The 22,282-nt window shown below is 43.6% G+C and overlaps 1 protein-coding gene across 1 annotated transcript in view; it reads right to left on the minus strand.

The window, feature by feature from the left end:
* The window catches only part of UNC80 (unc-80 homolog, NALCN channel complex subunit), a 2,774,722-nt gene that overhangs the window by 2,037,630 nt on the left and 714,810 nt on the right, over positions 1-22,282 (minus strand). The window contains exons 14-15 of the mRNA XM_069225668.1: positions 21,025-21,156; positions 16,404-16,551 (exon numbers count right to left, since the gene is read on the minus strand). Coding sequence (XP_069081769.1) covers positions 16,404-16,551; positions 21,025-21,156 — 280 coding nt within the window. The remainder of the gene's footprint in view (positions 1-16,403; positions 16,552-21,024; positions 21,157-22,282) is intronic.

Raw genomic sequence — 22,282 nt, forward strand, 5'->3', positions numbered from 1 at the left:
AATGCCAGAGGTGTCCAGAGAGGAGGGTAGGTGCATGTAAATCTACAGCACTACATGCCTCGAACAGATGCTTACAGGGTGAGTAATATATTCCATTCAAGACATGTGTGGCTGTAGATACACAAGCTTTGAATAGACTGTAAAGCACTCCCCCTCAAAAGCTGTGGCTAACCTGTGGATGTTGCAGTTGGTTGAAAAAGAGTATGTAGCACTACCTGACCTACATTAGCTTGTTGGCAAGCTAATACATCTAAACAATAATGTTTAGTGATGGTGCGTTGTGTGGACCATATAGTTGCTTTGCATATGTCATCTATGGGAATGTTTCCTATAAAAGCCATGGATGGTTTCCCTAGGAGTGTACACTCTAAGAGGAGTAGGTAGAGGTCTTTTGGCTTTAGCACAATAGGTATGACTGCATTTTTCTATCCATCTGGCTATGCCTGATTTAGATACAGGGCTGCCTTTATGTAGAGGAGAAGAAGCAACAACAAGCTGTTAAGTTTTTCTGAAAGTTTTAGTTCAATCAATATAGAACATAAGGGCTCATTCATGATCTAATGAACGCAGAGTTCGTTCCACAACAGAGTATGACTGAGGGAAAAAAATTGTAACTCACCGATTGGTTAAGGTTTAGGACTGGTGCTGAGAACCACTCTATCCCTATATAGCTGGAAGAAAGGTTTTTACAAGGCTAAAGGCTGAAGCTCACCAACACGTGTAAGTGACAAGATGGCAACTAAAACTGCCACAGAGAAAGGAACTGAAAGGGGCATGAGTGCAGAAGCTCAAATGTAGGGCCCATGAGTCTTGTGAGAATGGCATTAAGGGTCCATGAAGGTGCGAGTGGAACCTGTGGTGGAATAACTCTTTTGAGCCCCTCCATGAAGGTTTTAATCGCTGAGACCTTGAACAAAGAAAGGTGTTGGCTATTTTTCTATTTTGCAGATAGGCAGCCATTGCAGCGAGATGTAATCTTATAAAGTCTTGGCCTCTTGATATAACTCCATAAAAAATTGTTGTCCAGACATTTTCATTTTTGATTTGTGCTTTTGTATTATTGAAGAAGTAATTTAGCTTGGGTAGACATTGATAATCAAAGCCATTTTTTTCTGGATAACATTTTTTAAATGGTGGATGCGTTGCAGTGATGATGTAATATTTAAGGAACCATGAGACCTATATACTTCATTTTGGTGCCAAAACATAGGTTTCTGGGGTCAAGTAGTCTTACAGAGACAGAAAATACCTCCTCAGAGCAACCGTTCTGCCATTTTTCAAAATGGCTGCTCTATAATGGTGTGTTTTAGCCATCATATTGGTAATTTATTTTAATATTGTTTTGTTAAAGGTTTTCCATTGATTCAAATTCGTAAGCATAAGCAAAGTAGGGGGTAGCAGAGGCTCTTTACCTCCTGACAGAGTGTTGCTAACTACAAAATCTGAGGACTCCGTCAACAAATAAAAATATGTCAAATGCAGAACTAATCCGAAAGAAAAGCTAACATCAACTGCAGCTAGACAGAAGAGAGTTTGAGATGCTGCAGAAATATGGCAAGATGAAGTTCACAACAGGTTGAAACTGATGGGTGAAGAGGATCAAAAATGTTATCATTGTAAGAACACGTGCTACAAGTTGTATATGTGAGAAAGTAGCCTCTTTCTAGCATGGTCACCCCCATTTTTGGCCTGTTTCTCAGTGTTTTTACTGTCTCAGTGGGAACCTACTAGTCAGGACCCAAGTGCTCATAGTTTGTGGCCTATATGTCAGTGTGTTTTACTGTGTTGTCAGTATGCTTGACTGTGTCACTGGAGTCTTGCTAACCATAACTCCAGTGCTTAAGCTTTCTCTGGTTCCAAATGTGTCACTATAGTCTAGATTGGGACACTTGACCCCTCTAATAAGTCCCTAGTATATGGTATCTAGGTACCCAGGGCATTGGGGTTCCAGGAGATCCTTATGGGCTGCAGCATTTCTTTTGCCACCCATAAGGAGCTCATACAAACACTCCTTCAGGACTGCCACTGTTGCCTGAGTGAAATAGTGCAAACACTATTTCACAGCCATTTTCACTGCACCAGGTAACTTATAAGTCACCTATATGTCGAACCTTCAGTTACTTAAGGCTAGATGCAAAGTTACTGTGTGTGAGGGCACCCTTGCACTAGCAAAGGTGCCCCCACAATGTCCAGGACCAATTTCCCGGAATTCATGAGTGTGGGGACACCATTATAAGCATGCACAACATATATGTCAATACATATATGTAGCTTCACAATGGTAACTCTGAATATGGCCATATGAGGTGTTTAAGGTTGAGAAATTGTACCCCCAATCCGATTCTGGTATTGGGGGCCAATTCCAGGCACCCTGGGTGCTCCACCATGGACCCCCAGTACTGCCAAGCCAGCTCTCTGAGGTTTCCACTGCAGCCCCAGCTGCTGCCACCTCATAGACAGGTTTCTGCCCTCCTGGGGATTGGGCAGCTCAATCCCAGGAAGGCAGAACAATGCATTTCTTTTTGGAGAGGGGTGTTACACCCTCTACTATTGGAAATAGGTGTTACAGGCAGGGGAGGGGTATCCTCCCAGAGCCTCTGGAAATGCTTTGAAGGGCACAAACAGTGCCCTCCTTGCATAATCCAGTTGACACACCGCAGTCCCTGCTCTGGCGCGAAACTGGACAAAGGAAAGGGGAGTGATGACTCCCCTGTCCATCAGCACCCCAAGGGTGGTGCCCAGAGCTCCTCCTGAATGTCCCTGGCGTTAGCCATCTTGGATTCAAAGGTGTGGGGAGCATCTGAGTGGGCTGTGCCAGCAGGTGACGTCAGAGACCCCTCCTGATAGGTGCTTACCTGGTTAGGTGACCAATACCCCTCTTAGAGCTATTTAGGGTCTCTCCTCTGGGTGTTTCCTCAGATTCGCTTTGCAAGACTCCACCAGGACTCCTCTGCATCCTCTGCTTCAGCATCTGACCGTCAAATCACCTGCAGACTGCTCTAGAAACACTGTAACTGCAACAAAGTATCCAAGAATGGCTACTGCAACTCTGCAACTTCAGCTCCTGCCAGCAACTGCAACAGTTTCCAGGTTGTGCATGCTCTGAGGACTGCCTGTCTTCATTCTGCATAAGAAGGACTGAAGGAATCTCTTGTGGAGTGACGGAGTCACTTCCCTGCTTCAACAGGCACCTCTCTGCAATGACAACCGGTACTCTGGGACTCCTCTCCTGCATGATCCCTGGAACACAGGTGGTGGACCGAAGTGATCCTGACTGTACAAAGGTCCAGTTGTCAAAATTTGGTGGAGGTAAGGGCTTGCCTCCCTGCACCAGACAGCACCCCTGTGCACCTTGTGTTCTGCAGCTCCTAGGGCTTCCTTGCGCTTCTTCCAGAAATCACTCTATCCTGCGTTGCTCAGCTCCCTGAGTAGTTGTCCAGCGGCGTGGGATCCCTTTGTGTAGTGCTGTGATGACCGCATTTTGCAACTCCTTTGTCCCCATGTTCTGGGACTCCTGTGGGTGCTGCCTGGTCATCTGAGGGCTCTCTAAAGTGCTGAGAGCCCCTGTGTCTCCTCAGTCTGAGTTGAGACCCCCGGTCCCTCCTGGGCCCAGGTAGGGCCTTTTCCCGCCAACGCAACATTTGCATGAGCCAAGGCTTATTGGCGGAATCCAACAACGAAAACCAGCCTTCATCCAACGACCGACGTGGGACATCTCTTGCACCAAGTAGGAACCCGCACCAATCTTCTTTGGTGCATTTCTGACTTTTTCTTCCAACCAGAGAATCTACGCTTGCACCTTCATTCGGGTTAGGAGGCGCTCCTGTTCTTCCTGGACTCTTCATCAACTTCTGGACTTGCTCTCCTCTCTCCGCAGATCTTCAGGTCCAGGAATCCATCGGTGGTGTCTCACAGTCTTGCGTCATTTTTGCATAATCTTTTACCACAACTTCTAGTGTGTCTTGAGGAAACTTGCTGTACTTCTGATTTCCTGGCCTCTGGGGTGGGGTACTTTACTTACCTCTGGTGTTTTCTTACACTCCCAGCACCCCTCTATACACTATTGTAAAGATGAGGCTTTCACAGTTTCACAATATATTCGCCTTTGATCCAAAGGTACAAACACAAGACATCTTCAGCACAGCTCCTTCTCTTCCTCTTCTCTTCTCAATCTCCCCATCCAGATCCTACATTCAAAGTGATGTCATAACTTACATCATTAGATTCCAGCACCAATTTTACCCCACTCTTATACAGGATATCTCCACACATCTCCCCCCTTTACATTACATTTAAAAAAAAACAATAGTAAAATAACAACCCCTGGAACATATAACAGCAGTGAGAATTTTTTTTTTTTTCTTCTTTTAACGGAATTTAGTTACTATACTGAATTACAACTTTCACCCTGGATAAGATAAGAACAATACATTCCATTACTTATTCATTAATTTTAACGATCAATTTTATATATGTCTCCCATACTCCACAAAGAGCCATTCTCCAAAACTACCACATTCCGTTTAACTTCCCTCACTAGCTGAGGAACAGAATATCTACTATTCCCTTTCAAGACCACTTCACTTTTCTTTGTCACCACCCAATCACCACTTTTTATATACCAGGGTTTCACACTCATTCTAGTATTATAATACTGGATGTTTTTCCTTTGCATCTGTTCAACCTTCCCTCTTACTGCCTCTCTGTTTACACTCACTTTTGCTTTTATTTTTAACCACACAGGACACTCCTTCACACCGGCTCTCTTCCTTTCAAAGATATGAAAGGCGATACTACAGTAACTGAATGTGGAGTTGTACGATATGTCCATATCATCTTATTAAACTCCTTCCTCCACGGAAGACGATTAGCTAATGATAACTGAATATTCTCCATTATTATTATACGATTCACTCTTTCTACTAACCCATTGCCCTGTGGATGAAATAGAGTAACTCTTTCATGGACGATCCCCATTTTTCGCAAATAATCCTTCATCTCTAATGATACAAATTGCACGCCGTTGTCAGATACTATAGTCTTGGGAATTCCTTCTTCCATAAATGTTTCTTCAAAAAATTCTATAACTTGTGAAGTACTAACCTGGTCAACAATTTTGATGACAAACCACTTAGTGTGGTAATCTACTAGCGTCATTATATACCTACACCTCATCCCTAATCTGGAAATTAGACCAATAAAATCCAAAGCCAATTTTTCCCATGGTCTTTCTGGAAATTTCGTGGGAGACAAAGGAGGTCGTCTCAAAGTTTTGGTTTTGTCACTATTCGCACACGCAACACAATACGTCACTATTTCTTCTATCTGCTAGTCCATTCCTGGCCACCAAAATGATTCCCTCACCTTCCTCTTCCTCTTCCTCATTCCTCTACCTAAATGCCCTTGGTGCGTAATATCAATTATATGTTTCCGCACACCTTCTGGGGGAACAATCTGATCTCTCCTTAATAACCTTCCATTCTGTAAACTTAACTGATCTCTAATTCCAAAGTAGTTGGATACATCAATGCTTTGTTCATCCTCATACTCCCACCCATTGATCACTTTATCCACTACCTTACTCATAACGAGATCTTTTGCCTGTGCATTTTCCCATTCACTCTCACTTATTGCCAATTCTCCCAATACCGTTCCCACAATATTCATATTCTCCTCTTCTGTAACCTCCTCCACACTTATAGGCATACTCGATAAATAATCTGCAACTACATTCCTACTTCCTCTCACAAACTCCACGTCAAAGTTGTACTCCATCACCAACAACAACCATCTGGAGATACGTGGTGTGACATTTCCTTCCAATCCACATCCCCCTTTGAAAATGTATGTTAATGGCTTATGATCTGTTCTCAGTTTAAACGGTATTCCCCACAAGTAGAATCGAAAATGGTTGATTCCCCAGCAACACGCTAATGCTTCTCTCTCTATTATGGAATATGCAAGCTCTGCTCCCTGCAACCTCCTTGAAGCAAATCCTACCACATACTCAGCTCCTTCCTTCACCTGTGTTAGTACTGCCCCAATGCCTACATTACTTGCATCAGTGGTTATGTAAGTTTTTGCAGTTATGTCAAAGACACCCAAAGTTGGACCTTCTACAATACATTTCTTTATCTCTTTAAAAGCATTCTTGCACTCCTCATTCCAATCATACATTACTCCCTTTTTCATTAGTTTCCTTAAGGGTTCTACTTTTTCAGAGAAATTCTTTATAAACTTTGCACAATATTCCGCAAGACCTAGGAATGATCTCAGTTCATCCTTGCATCCTGGTTCAGGTGCCTGTTTAATGGCAGCCACTATGCTTTTCTTTTGCCTAATACCGTCGCTACTTATAGAGTGCCCTAAATACGTCACTTCAGGTTTTCGAATTTGACACTTCTCTTTCTTGATAGTTAAACCTTGCATTTTTAATCTAGTCATCACTTCCTCAAACAACCGATCATGTTCATTCACACTTTTTCCCACAATTAGTATATCGTCCTGAAAATATAGTACATTGACCATGTCACCAAAAATCTTCTCCATTAACCTCTGGAAAACAGCAGAGGGAGAGGCAGAGGCTAGGCCAAATGGAATTCTCTTGTAACGGAAGGCTCCCAAAGGCGTTACAAAAGATGTCAGGTGCCTAGAATCCTCATGTAAATTCACTTGATGATAGGCAGACGACATGTCCAGAACACTGAAAACACACCCTTTTCCTTTAACAGACAACATTTTGGAAATATTCGGCAAAGGTTGCCTATCAACCCATATATTTCTGTTCAAGTCTCTAAGATCAATGCACAGGCAAATTTTCCCGGCTTCCTTTGGCGCTACGACCACCAGAGCAAGCCAGTCTGAAGATTCTGTAGGCTCAATGATGTCATCCTGTAGCAATCTATCCAATTCTTGTCTCAAGGGTTCTATTGAAATTAAGTTTGGTACATTGCGCACTTTATGAACTACAGGTTTTGCATTTCTTTTCAGTATTATTTTGTGAGAGAATCCTTTCAGGAGGCCACTCTTATACAGGATATCTCCACAACTACACTTGCCTAGAGGGGAAACAGGCATTCGCCTTCCACTATTTTAGAACATGTTGTGTCTTGCCCCTAGGCCCATTGTAACCTATTGTGTTTTTCACTGTTTGCACTATTTTATGACTGTTTACTTACCTGACTTTGGTTACTAGTGTCTATATTGTGTATAATATTTACCACCAGAGGGAGTATAGCCTCCAAGATATTTTTGGCCTTGTGTCACTAAAATAAAGTACCATTATTTTTGGTAACACTGAGTATTGTCTTATTTGTGTATAAGTACTGTGTGACTATATTGGTATTGCAAGAGCTACAGCTACCTATAGACAGCCTAAGCTGCTAGACACTGCCTACATTTCACTAAGGTGGATCACTGGACCTGGTAAAAGGTGTAAGTACCTCTGGTACCAACTACAAGCCAGGCCAGCTTCTCACAGTATACAATACAAAAGCCTGAAAAAAATGTATATAAAAATGATGAAAACCAGTGAATCACAACAAGAATCTGAGGGGGTGATTCTAACATTGCCGCCAATGTTCCCCCTCCAAAATACCGCTCCGCGGTCAAAAGACCGCTGAGGGTATTTTGGGATTTGCCCTGGGCTGGCGGGCGGCTGCCAAAAGGCCGCCCGCCAGCCCAGGGCAAATCGACCTTCCCACGAGGACGCCGGCTCCGAATGGAGCCGGCGTAGTGGGAAGGTGCGACGGGTGCAGTTGCACCCGTCACGTATTTCAGTGTCTGCTTTGCAGACACTGAAATACTTTGCGGGGCCCTCTTACGGGGGCCCCTGCAGTGCCCATGCCATGGGCATGGGCACTGCAGGGGCCCCCAGGGGCCCCGCGGCACCCCCTACCGCCATCCTGTTCCTGGCGGGAGACCCGCCAGGAACAGCATGGCGGAAGGGGGTGTCAGAATCCCCATGGCTGCGGAGCACGCTCCGCAGCCATGGAGGATTCTGTAGGGCAGTGGTAAACCGGCAGGAGACCGCCGGTTTACCCTTTCTGGCCGCGGCTGAACCGCCGCGGTCAGAATGCCCTAGGGAGCACCGCCAGCCTGTTGGCGGTGCTCCCGTGGTCGGTGACCCTGGCGGTCACCGGCCGCCAGGGTCAGAATGACCCCCTGAGTCTTCTGAGAAAGTGACGACAACCAAATTCAATGCTCATCCACTTAGAAGATTGATGGCTACCCCTCGACCACCTCCAACAACTGATCAGAAAACAGAGGATTTTAAATGTGTTATCTGTGATTTAGTCAGAACAAGGGCCAAAGGGATGGACGAAATAACAAAGTACAGAGTATGTGAGTCTCAAAGGGCAAATTTGTTTTTATCTGCAGCTAGTTTCTTCCAAGATTACATTTTCAGCTGAATAGCTGATATAAACAGCAAGGTGAATGTATTTGCAGTGGATTTGTATGCCCACCAATGCATGTGTGAATACATGTGAAAATATGGATGTACAATGAGCTCCCAGCAGCAAGGTAGCAGCCAGCCTTCAGGTATGTTTGTACTCTTTGAAAAAGCAAATGAAGTTTTAAAGCCACTCGAGTGCTGACTAAGGGTTCACACTCAGTGAGATCAGAGAAATAATGGTCAACATTGATAAAATTGTATTGATCCATAATAAAGAAATTAAGACTTTTCTGGTGAGAATGTACGCAGACAGAATTTGTTTTTGTCAGTCTAACAAAATGATTGAGCCACTTATGGTGTTCTAAGCTGATTTGACTCCTGACGTTCTTGCTATCAAAGTAAGATCACAGGATGCAGTATAATCAGCAGGAGCCATTTTAAAAAATGTCCTGAAAGATTTAAATTTTGGATTTAATGACAAATTTTGTGATGCCTCAGATTTCTACAAATCATGGGAGTCAACAAGAATGCCTGATTTTGTCTTAACATATGTTACATAATTATTTAATATCAGCAAGGCAAAACTGTTACAAACTAAACTTCTTGAGTTCGGAACAGAAGCTGACAACATTGATGATGGCTTTAAAGATATAAGCGAAGAAGTGGAAGACAATCCCATGAACCAACAGGCTTATGCTTTGCAAATGTACTTTCTCTTTCAAATCATGTTTTATGAATTACATCTTAGAAAAAGGAAAACTCTGCTACACATGATGACTGCTCTTTCATGTGTGTAAGTGTTGTGTGACTAGTGGTATTGCATAAGGTCTGCATTTCTCCTAAATAAGTCTCGGCTGCTCATCCGCAGCTACCTCTAGAGAGCCTTGGCTTCCTAGACACTGCCTACACCTCACTAATAGGGGATACCTGGACATGGTATAAGGTGATAACACCATAGGTGCTCACCACACACCAGGCCAGCTTCCTACAACATCTGCTTCATGTGATCTCAATAATGAGGTTTAAGCAGGTAAACAAAGAAAGGCTGAGAAGGTCAATAAAAACATTTAACTGCGCCCAAAGCAAAACCTTTACATTTCCAGGTTTATAGGAATACAGCGTTACCTCCTACTATCTTCCACAAAGCAAAACCTTGCCAGTCCAAAGACAAGAAAAACCCTAGGACATCAGACAACATTGCTTTGCGACTTTCAAACAATCTCTGAATATAGATACCATCCCTGGTCAGCGATGTTGCTTGCTGAGCTCATCTGCCCTGATGTAAAAGGAACTCACTAGAGGACTCCTTAACAGTGAAATGTTGTTAAGTGCTAGTAAGTGTCACAATTTCAATGCCTCCACATAAAGAAAGCCTGAGTCCATGCCACCTTGCTTGCTACCATACCACTTAGCTGTTGTGTTGTCAGTGAGCACCAGAGCGACCTTTCCCCTAATTGATGGCAGAAATGCCTTCATGACCCACAATACGACATGCCACTTCAACAGATTCAAGTGACAGCCCTGCACAGACAGAGTGCAGAGACCCTGGATCTCCACCTCCTACAGGTGATTCCGCCCACCTGAGGGAGGATGCATCAGTTATGATGTGACTACTGGGTGGGGCAGGCAAAAGGGCCTACTGAAAGTCAGACTGCTATCATTCCAGAGAGGTCTCCTCAGAAATATGGGTCTTAACCGACAAACACCCCATTGCTGAGCAAAATGCATACCCTTCATGAGCTATTGACAATACGCATCAATAAGATGCAGGAGACTGAGACTGAGACTGAGACTGAGAAGCCAAGTAGCTTCAAACCTGTTGAAGCTGGAAGAATAGCTTTTGTTCAAAACACCAGAATCATAGTCTGAATATTTTGGACGCACTGCAGGGCTGGAAAGACCTTCAATGCAACCAAGTCCTAATGGCCCCTATGAAAGGTTGCCTGTGAGTCGGTTGGTGAGGAGATATAAATTAGATGATAAAAAGTATCAGACTGAAAAGCAGGAATACTATTCTTTGTAGGTCGCCTTAAGGTGTTTGGCTCAAGCCCACCTTCAACAGCCAGTCATTAAAGTATGGGAACACATGTATCTCCAACCTGTAAAAACGAGCTGCAGCCTGGAGTCGCTGATATAAGGCAAACCATGAAAGCACAAACTGGTAGCAAGTGTAAACTTCCACAAAGTGCAGGTATTTCACAGTAAGCTCAACATATAAAAGTACACTTTCTGCAACTCTAAGGAAACAACCAGTCCTCATTGACAACAAGACTTGGCAAGGGTCAACATTTTGAATCTCTAATTCGAAGGAACGAGCTCAACACTGTGAGGTCCTGGTTTGAAGATAGGCCCAGATTCTTTTTGAAGAGCAGAAAGTAAAGGGATAAGCAATCGACGTCTTTCTGGTTTGTAGCAATATCTAGATAGCACCATCTGTGAGCAGTGTATGACCTCTCTGGAAAGGATCTGAACATGATTTGTGGAAACCACTGTAAGTACAAAAGCCCATGGGAAGCAGCATCCTAAAACAGCAGGGAATAGCCAACATAGGAAATCTGAAGGACAGCCTAATCAGATGCAATCAAACTCCAGTCATTCAGAAAATGGCACACTCCACAGACAATGGACACTTGTGTTTTCATAAGTGAAAGGTGGCAGGTGAGGAGTAGAAAGAAAATTGCTTCTGCTGTTAATCTCTACACTGCCTGTGCTCCTGGAGACCCAAAGGTTCTGCATGGGCGGTTGACATGGCTACTGTGGAGGCCTCTGACTGAAAGAAAGGCCCCTGAAGTACTTCTTAAAAGTTCTGATACTACGGGTGAAACTGATACACTGGAAAGGCAAGGCCCAGTGAGTGAGCTGACGCATTACTTAGCTTAAACTAGAGCATAACAAATGATTCCTTACCTCTAACCCAAGTTCTCCCTCAGGGTAATCTCTTTTGGAATCATAAACACTGAATAGTCCTGCCCAAGTGTGGGGATCCCACAGCACTTTTTACATTATATCTACCTAAGTGTAGATGTTTGCCTTTCTTCAAAAGAGACACTTAAGATAGTAATGTTTTGCTGCCTATAAGAAGGCTATATTGGCCAATTGCGTTACATTCCTTTTACACTCCTCTACACAAACACACGCACACACAAGCACAACTACACACATTACGACAGTGACTGCCACACAACCATATTCACCTGAATGTGGCACGCATTAAGTTGGAGGGACTTGGGCAGGTTGAAGTCTATGAGACTTCCAGTATCTAAATACAGTTGGCAGACCACCAAGGTGGGGGGCATGTTTTCCATCAGAAAAGTGATGGCAGGACGTTACCACCAAGATCTAAATCAGGCCCTTAGTGTTTAAGTTAAAACAAGCGCTTTAAGAGAAAACATTTTGGTAACAGCTAATCAGACTGTGCCTTGTGCAAATTTTTTATAATTTCATTAAAAGGACAATTTCTGATTATTGAAGCAGGCACAGTGGCATGGAGGCTCATTTTCATTGCTAGCATTAGGCCTTAAGGCATCTGTACAAAGAGGCAAGCAACTTGTGGAAGTTCATTTTTTCTGAAAGGGACAGAGACTCTGTTTCAGGTTTGGAGTGATGGTCAGGCATGGTGGGTAAGTGCTGAAAGAGGCAGAAGAGACAACCTGCTACTCACAGCCATAGCTATTATTGGTGCAGCAGTTGCACTAGGGCCTAGAAGTGTGAGCGACTGACAACACCCCGATTTTGGGTAGTAATTGTGTTTAGTCAACTTCTGTTTGGTGTATTTGTTCTTTTGGAGGTTTCACTCTTAGTGTGGATTATGAGCTAAAGAAAAAATAGCCCCAAAACATAACCTCATATTATCCACCTCCTCAGATCAGCCTTGACCCACCTGCTCCTAAACTCTTGCCATAAAATATTGGGGGAGGGTGCCCTACATGAAAACATTTTGCTTAGGGGGCTCAGAGCAAAAATGTTTGAAGACCTCTGCCCTACATATTAATATAATAGCTATGAGAAAAGCAGCTTTCCACGAAAGGTGTGTCAATGAGGCTTTATGGATGGGCACAAAAGGAGCCTGCACAAGGTGTGAAAATACCATGTTCAACTCCCAGGGAGGGAGAGGGACAATGTACTGGAGGGAAAATGTTTTCGAGCCCTCTAAGAAGTCTTTAATAACAGGAATTGTAAAAAAAGAGGTTTGGGAAGGACATTTTCTACAGGCAGTAATTGCCGCCTGTTGGACTTCTTTGCTTATGCAGGGTCATCCCCAATCTTTTTGCCTCCTGCCTCCTATTTTTTCTGACCTGTTGCTTTTGACTTTTGAACTCTGAGCACTTTACCACTGCTAACCAGTGCTAAAGTGCATATGCTCTCTGTGTAAATTGTATTGTTGATTGGTTTATCCATGATTGGCATATTTGATTTACTAGTAAGTCCCTAGTAAAGTGCACTAGAGGTGCCCAGGGCCTGTAAATCAAATGCTACTAGTGTGCCTGCAGCACTGGTTGTACCACCCACATAAGTAGCTCTGTAATCAAGTCTCAGACCTGCCATTGCAGTGTCTGTTTGTGCAGTTTTTAACTGTAAATTACACTTGGCAAGAATGCTACTAGTGGGCCTGCAGCACTGGTTGTGCCACCCACATAAGTAGCTCTGTAATCAAGTCTCAGACCTGCCATTGCAGTGTCTGTGTGTGCAGTTTTTAACTGTAAATTCGACTTGCAAGTGTAGCCACTTGCCAGGCCTAAACCTTCCCTTTTCTTACATGTCAGACACCCCTAAGGTAGGCCCTAGGTAGCCCCAAGGGCAGGGTGCAGTGTATGGTTAAGGTAGAACATATAGGCGGTCATTCCAACCGCCTGGCGGGAACCGCCAAATGACCGCACCGCGGTCAAAAGACCGCGGCGGCCATTCGGGCTTTCCCCGCTGGGCCGGCGGGCGACCGCCAAAAGGCCACCCGCCGGCCCAGCGGGAAAGACCCAGCAACGATGAAGCCGGCTCCGAATGGAGCCGGCGGAGTTGCTGGGGTGCGACGGGTGCAGTGGCACCCGTCGCGATTTTCAGTGTCTGCAAGGCAGACACTGAAAATCATTATGGGGCCCCACGACACCCGTTCCCGCCATCCTGTCCACAGGATGGCGGGAAGGGGGTCGGAATCCCCATGGCGGCGCTGCAAGCAGCGCCGCCATGGAGGATTCCCTGGGCCAGGGGTAAACCGGCGGGAAACCGCTGGTTCCCCTTTTCTGACCGCGGCTTTACCGCCGCGGTCAGAATGGCCCAGGAAGCACCGCCAGCCTGTTGGCGGTGCTTCCGCGGTCGTTGGCCCTGGCGGTCAGAATGACCACCATAGTAATGTGTTTTATATGTTCTGACAGTGAAATATTGCTAAATTCGTTTTTCACTGTAGCATGGCCTGTCCCTCTCATAGGTTAATATGGGGGCTACCTTTGAATCTGATTAAAGTGTAGATTCCCTTTGGGAGCGGATGTACATGTGGAGTTTGGGCCTCTGAGCTCATAATTTAAAAATACATCTTTTTGTAAAGTTGATTTTAAGATTGTGTGTTTGAAATGCCACTTTTAGAAAGTGAGCATTTTCTTGCTTATACCATTTCTGTGTCTCTGCCTGTTTGTGGATTCCCTGTCTGGGTCAGTTTGACAGTTGGGCTGGTTGCACCTCACACAAGACAGTGACACAAAGGGAGTTGGGGTGTAGTCTGCATTTCCTGATGAGCCATCTGTGCTAGGGGGAAGGAGTGGTCACTTACACATGAAAGGACTGTGCCTGTCCTCACACAATGCAGTCTCCGACCCCCTTGTGAGTGTCTGGGGCCTGGCCTGGGCAAGGCAGGATTTCACATTCAAAAGAGACATTACTTTGAAGTAGGCCTACTTCAAAGGAGAAATTGGGTATAAGAAGGGCACCCAAAACTACAGACTTTAGATCACTTTTGGACATCAAGAAGAACCTCTGCCTGGAGAAGAGCTGAAGAGCTGAGGAGAAGTGCTGCCCTGCCTGTGACTGTGTTTTGTGGAGTTATCCTAGGGTTGCTGTTTCTGCCTGTGCAAGGGGACAAAGACTGGACTTTGTGGTATATTCCTGCTTGAGAAGGACTCTCCAAGGGCATGGACTGAGCTTTCCCCCCTGTTCTGAAGTCTCAGGGCCATCATAGACTTCCTGTACCAGCACCTGGACTCTCCGATGAGACTCCTGTCCTGACAAGTGGTGCCTTATCCAATCCCTGGGCCCTTGAAAGGAAAAGCTGGTGAAAATTCAAGGAAATCGACTCCGGACTGACGCCGGTGCTGAATCTGGTGACGCCGCCTGCAACTGACTCAGTGATCTTCGCTGGAACGGAACGACCTTCACAGGCCCGACACCGCTGCAGCCCTGCCGAAGTCCGCAACTCGGTGGAAGTTGCCGCACCACGTTGTGACCGACGCCGCTCGAAGTGTGCAGATTCAACATTTCGCACAGACGCGGTGAGGAAGGCAGCTTGATGATTACCTTGGAATCTGGGGGATCAGAGGAAAAATGTGAAGAAATTTGCCAGACCAGTCAATCCATAAGGCATTCCCCACTGTCCCTGGTTGGTGGTTTCTCAAGGTGAAGTTTGGGCATTTTCTTCCTGCGGTTGCACATAAATCTATGTGAGGGAAATTCCACATGCAGAAGATGCTTTGCACAACCTTGTTGTGAATAACCCACTTGTGGTTTGCCTGAAGAAACCATCTTAAGGAGTCTGCTTGAACCTTTTGGGCACCTGGAAGATGGGTTGCAGTGATGCTCAGGTCTCAGGTCATCAACTAATTGCAAGGGGGGAACATTCAATGCTCACTGCTGCCATGTCTTAACTTCCCTTTCCCTCACCTACACTTGCAAACCTCTTCACCCCCCCATACCACAATTTAGACCCCTCTGCACACAATTACTGTCACAGCAGGGCAGGTGGTAAGGCCAGCTCTCCTTTGCCTAGCAATGTTTTGCATAGCTGCACTGGTGTTCCACTGCCAATAAAGTTCACACCTAACCTCCGTACCCTGCACTGTAGTCTTGTTTTCCCTCCTAGTTCCCTCTATACCCTTACTCTTAGTTTCTCACATCTTACCTTAAGCCCTTGTTTTACTGTTTAGAGCTGTGGTTACTTTTTGATGTGTTTACTGTTTCTTGTAGTTCCTGCCAATCCCCGACATATCTGTAGATACCAGAAAGATTCGTAGTATTCTATTTGTCAACAGCCCACTGCATTCAGGGACTGATAAGCTGTCTTACAATTGTTTGATTCACATTCAATAAAAAACAGTGGTGTTATAAAATCCCTTGTGCCTCTTTTGTGTAAGGATCTGCATTACACTGACCTAAAGCTTTGCACTACCAGTACCAGTTCCACAGAACATTATTTGTCTCGCTCTCCTCCCTAACCTCCAGTTCCCTGGGTTGCTTCAGACTCCTGCAGGTTAGAGTCTTGGAAGTGTGAGGATACTCATCAGTTTCACTCCCTGGAAACTCAAAACCCATCAGACACTGGTGCTAAATTATTGCCTACAATCCTTAACTACCCACGGCACAGCAATGAGTAAGACCTTGGCCGATATATCAAATTATATATTTTTTTCTTCTATAGAGAATAATGTATTCATTATATTTGTGTCATATTTCTGTATAAGATATTACATAAACAATCATCTGTTGGCAGTACTAAGAATATAAATCCCAGGTATTGTAGTAGAGTAGCTAACAGTATTCTTAAAGTGGAAATTAACGTCTGGGATCCAAGTAGTAGAACAGACTGAATTCAGAATCTAGCAATTTTGCTAAGATAGCATTGATTTGTGAAGCCAAGCAGCACACTGGTAATGCAAGAAGCTGACAGCACTTTGACTCTAGGACAACACTCTGAGTACAGTTTATAGAAATGGTGAAATAGTTTTAGATTTTATCTCCGTATACCATATCTCTGACATGACCATATTAGAAGAATATCACAACACTGCCAATTCAAGGCAATTAAACTTACTGTCCGTGACAGGCTCCATGCAGAATCCTAGTAAGGCATGCAAAAAATCCACCACATTATTAAGGGAATCCTTGTTCACATAATCTCGCATAGTTTGGCGGAATTGTGCCTTATCCAGTTTGTATAATTTTGTGAGACAGTTTTGAGCCTACAAGGAAAACATATTTGCAAATGTTATGAATAGGAACTTGCCAGGTAAAATATACTTATATAAACAATTGTCTTAGTACATGCAAGAACACATGAAGAGAAATTGGTTTTAAAAGTGTCATACGTGGAGGAACACTCCCACACTTAAATATATATAAGGTTAATCACAAGTACTCTAATAGATCATAAAAAGTGTCAGTTGCACGGTAGACATGCTACAAAGTACAGAATATCTGAGATTATAAGATAATGCCCTTGTTCTGACCTTCCAAGAACATGTTATTGTACATTTTGCATGTCTTTTCTCACAATCAATCACACAGTTGCTACCAAGATAATTCCAGTGTTTTCACCCTCCCAAACCACATTACTTTCAACCTCTTTATTAACAGAAGGATGGGATCATGTGATGAGTGACTCAGAAGATTGCCTATAAAAACACTTCCAAGTAGTTCAGTCTTTAAGTTTACTATTCAGGTGTAAATTTAAATGTGATGTATTTGTTTTTCTTAAGAAGATTACCTAATTTTGAAATATTCTAAACCATTAGTCTGGGAATCAGGCTCCTCTTATTCATTAGCTTAATGCATCAACTCTGCACTAGTTTCTTGTAGTCCTTAGATACTTTCGACTATAGACAGATCAGAAAGATGTTTAGGTAATTGAAAGGAGACGATAGGCTGATAATGAATTGGCCGTCATATATAAGGACTAACTTTGCAGAAGGCAAGAAATCTTTTCTAATGGCTATATCTCCTATGTAAATTATTTTTTCTCACCAGATTTCCCAGCAATATCTACCACTTGCATAAGGAAAGACTTTGTATAATCCACATAGAATAATGATCTTTACAATCAAATGGTGAACATTTGAATTTTCAAACCATCCCACATCAAAGGGAACTAGGATGGGGTGCCCTAGATGATCTCTGAGGATTCTCTGATCAGCACCACTAAAGGAACTTGTGTAAGGATCAGCCTGCCTTACCAGCTGCCAGAGTACCAGCAGTATTGGTCATTTAGGCATTGCTGGAGAGGATTCATCTGTAGCCTGGAATGAGGTACCAGGGAAGTATAAGAAGCTGCCAATACTAATAGAGAGGATATCAGGAGCTGTAGTACGGGACTGCAGTGGGAGTACAACAGGCATGTGTGCCTACTTTGTGCACCCACTGGGCATTTTGCTATTACAGAAGGTGTAGCTGCTTGTGCTGCCCTTTCAGTAATACTGACAGCCCTTGCGCTACCTTCAGAGGGTGTTGCCTCATTTACATGGGGTGTTGCCCCATGCAAATAATGGAATCACTTTGTCTCTGCGTCTGCACCATATTACGGATATGTGTGCAAAGACAAACAGGCCCACTGAAAGTGCACCAGAAAAAGGTGCCACACTGCTGCCTATACAGAGAAACAGGCAGTGGCTTTGAACCAGCTGCTCTGTTTTTCACTGAAAGTGAGCTTGTAGTTTCCCTGAGGGCATCACACTAGTGCGCAATTTCCCTGTTTCAGCCCAGCACACCTCTTTAAAAGTGTGCCAGGTGCAAACAGGGAAAATGTGCACTATTTGAAATATGTCCCCAAGAGTGCAGTTGGGTTCACTGTTTTTTGGAAGGCAGTAAGATGATTGTCTCCGCTCAGAAAGCTACAATCTTGTGACCTCAGTGTCCAATACTTGCGACAAGTGTCTAATAACAAACTGGTGTTGTGGTTGCTTTCATGTGGTTCACTTATGAACCCAGACGGCAAAGAATGGCAAGTGACATTTGATAGTGGTCCAGTTTTTTGTGAGGGTAAGATCTTTATCAGCCACTAATCTAGGAAGAAATAGACAAAAATGCTACGTTCTCTAAAGAAGGAGGCCACCACTACCAAGCACTTGAAGAAAGTCCTTGGAGCTGCTTTAAGTCCGAATGGTAGGACATTTTACTGGAAGTGGTCAATGCCTACTGGACGTCTCAGGATTTTCCAGTATTTTTCTATCATCAGAATGAGGAAATAAGCATTCTGAAAGTCAGTGGCACACATCCAATTCCTTTGATGTAACTGAGGAACATTTTAACACAATACCAGCGCTCTGGATTGTTCTCTTTTTAACCATTTGTTGGTTTTCTTGCAATCGAGAATGGTGTGAATTTTTGCTTGAGCCCCTTCTTTGGCATCAGAAAGTAATGGCGACAAATTACTTTTCCTTGTTGGTGAGGAGGGACTTCCACCACAGCTGGTTTTGTCAATAAGGCATTTACTTCCAATAGTGGTAGAATTCTCAGAGAAGATGACTTCAGCCTCATAGAGTAGTCGTTTTGCACAATATTCAGCATATATCAGATATTTTTCCCACTCTTGTACATAGTACAAGATGCTTCTCCACTAGAGAAATTAACAGAGAAGGGGGTGTTAGACCTGACACCATTGGTGTAGTATTTCCCCAATCTTTTTGCCTTCACCCATCCTGTTTTCTGAATTAATTTTTGCTGGCATTTTACCTCTGCTAACCAGTGCTAAAGTGCTTGTGTTCTCGCCCTGAAACATGATAAAATTGTCCTGCGCCTGATTGCCATATTGAATTTACTTCTAAGTCCCTAGTGTATGGTACAACACATACCCAGGGCCTGTAAATTAAATGCTACCGGTGGGCTTGCAGCACTCATTTTTCCACCCACTAAACAGGCACTTTAAAACATGTTTCTGGCCTGCCATGCTGGTATATACTGTGAAGTTTTAAACTGCCATTTCAATCTTTTGCCAATCCTAAACTTTCCTTTTAACTAAATGGAGATCAGACAGGGTGCATTGTATATAAAAAATAGGACATGTAGTTTTAAGCGTTACAGGTCCTGGTAGTGAAAAACTTCTAAAGTTGTTTTTCGCTAATCTAAGGCATACCTCCCTCATTGGCTGACAATAGGTTACCTTATTACATTTAATAAGTGTTGACATTGGATTGGGAGCAGAAAAAGATAAACTTTAGACTCAAACGAACTGTAATTTAAAACCCTCTTTAATGGTATAGTTGGGGTTTATGTCAGAATTTTGAAGATTCTACATTTAGAAAGCTAAAACATTCTCACCTAAACATGTGTGCCTTCTAACAGAGTCCTGTGTCACGTGACTGTGAATGACTCTGCTGTTGAGGTTTGTGTATTCCTCCCAAACAGTGACACAAAGGGGAATATGGGGCATATTTAATAGCGCCATTCTAACGCCACATTAGTGTCATTTTTGTACACTAATGTGGCGTTACAAGCCAAAAACGCTGCACTATATTTACAAAGTAGCACAATGCATGCATTGCGCCACTTTGTAACCCTTCTTACTACATTATGCTGCACCCTCGTTAGGGAGGGCTGAAAAAATGGCGCAAGGAAATTCAACAGATTTCCTTGCGTCATTTTTTCTGCACTTTTAATGCCTGCCCTGAGCAGGTGTTAAAAGGGGACATGCCATCGAATACAGTGGGCCTACTCCTGCAGAATAAATCAATAACATCAACAAAAATTACGCTATTGCCCCCTACCCTCCTCCATGGTGTGGCATATTTTAAATACGGCGCACACAATGTGGCGGTAGGGGGGCGCCAACGGGTGGAAGAACAGTGGAGTTGCACTGTGTCTAGCACCACTTTTCTTAAATATGCCCCTAAGAATAGGCAGGATGGGACATCTGTCAGGATGGCTGGGGCGGTGCTGTGGCCTGCCCCACTTGCAGTTCAAAGGGCTTGCTCCAGCACATACAAAGGAACCTGACACCAGCATATTTTCACTCCAAATAGTTTGAAGCCTTGACAGGGGAAGATTAGGACTGATGAGGAAGGCAGATGAGGGGGTAATGACTCATACACATACTGTTAATGTTCATTACACAGAGTCACCAGCCTTCTTCCTCATAATGCTGGATTAGAATCTCCTAGCCATCTCAGGCATACAGGGCCCACAGAGTGCTTGGTACTTTGGGGAGACAGTGTTGCATTAATTGTGGAGCCTATGGTAGGAACCAACTAGAAAGGGTCATATTTTAAGAATGTGGCTGAGTCGTAAAAGTTAAATCGTTTCTGTACATCAGGGTAAATCTCGGGTTGTCAGGAGGAAGATGGATGAGGAGGTTATGATTCCAGACTCTCCTTGTCCATAGCACAACAAAGGTTAATTAAATTATGTGCTACCACAATATATAGCCTGAAATTTAGTCACCTTCACTAAGGGCTATGAAGCGACCCTAAGACAGTGTGACAACTGGGATAGCAAACACGCAAAAATGGTTTCCAGATAATTGATAAATCATAGAATCACAACATACAATAATTCAAAAAGTTTAATGTCACTATTTTAGTACATATCACTTAAAATGTCATGGAGTAAGAGCAAGGCAATTTTCTCAGTGAGGAAAGCCACGAAGATTACAATATGAAAAAATATAATTTAATGCTCAAGCTGAAATAAATGCATTTTATTCGGTCTACAGTTTACTGACATACCTGGTGTCTCAGTCTATCGCCCGAGAGCCCTCGGTGGCCTTCTCCGCAGCCATATGCACAACCCAAAGACTTCACAATTTTGATCAGCATGGTAAGGGCCAATTTGTGGGTGCTTACTGGAGCATTATCATCCTGGTATAGAAATTATGAAAGGATACAAAAATGTTTAAGAAGCAAATACATGAAGAATTGGTCATTCTCAAAGTGCCAATGCATTATAGCATGTTTGGACATTAGAGAAAAATGGAAAATGTTACTTACCCTGTTGACATCCGTATGTGGCAAGCAGTGCTGTAAATTCACATGCTGTGCATACTCCTGCCATCTAGTATTGGGCTCAGGTTTTTGTTTGAAGAGGTCTTTTGAGTCATGAGGTATAGTGACTCATCCCTTAGGTAGTACTGCACATGAAGCTTGACTCCATTGTTAAGATTGCTTTCCCACCCCCACACTGTGTAGGTTATAGAATAAAGTGAAGCATAAAGATGTTCATACAGTAAGAAGGAATAGTAGATGAAGAAAAAAGCTAGCTGCAACAACAGGGGTCAGAGTGCATGTGAATCTACAGCACTACATGCCACAAACAGATGTATACAGAGTAAGTAACAATTTCTATTCATGGCATGTGTAGCTGCAGATTCACATGGTGTGCAAAGACTAAAAAGCAGTTTCCCCTATAAGGTAGTGGCTAGCTGGAGGATGTTGGAGAACACTGGATAAGTGTACGCAAAACTGCTTGACCCACCTGGGCTTGCTACCTTGTTAGTATGTCCACACAATAATGTTTAGTATAAGTGTGTGGTGTGGACCAGGTAGCAGCTTTAGGTGTCAGCAATTGTAATGTTGCATACAAAAGCTATTGAAGCTGCTTTTTTATGAGTAGGATGTGGCCTTGAAGGTGTTGGGAGCTGCCTTTTAGCTATGGCATAGCAGGTAAGGAAACACTTAACTAGCTAACAAGCAATTACTTGTTTTGAATTAGCAGTCCCTCTACATGGTTTGGAAAAAGCCACAAATAGATGCAGAGACTTGCAAAATGGTTGTGTCCCATCTATGTAGTATATGAGGGCTCTTTTTACATCTAGTGTATTAAGTGCCCGCTCTGCTACTTTCTGGGTATGAGAAAAAAATGGCAGTTATGGGTTTGGTTAGGGTGAAAGGAAGATATCATCTTGGGTAGGAATTTTGGATTATTTCTAAAGACTTCCCTGTCAGCATGAACTGTTCACAAAAAGGTTCCTCTAAAGTTAACTTTCCA

Source organism: Pleurodeles waltl, chromosome 3_1 (assembly GCF_031143425.1).
Source record: "Pleurodeles waltl isolate 20211129_DDA chromosome 3_1, aPleWal1.hap1.20221129, whole genome shotgun sequence".
NCBI classification, from domain to species: domain Eukaryota; kingdom Metazoa; phylum Chordata; class Amphibia; order Caudata; family Salamandridae; genus Pleurodeles; species Pleurodeles waltl.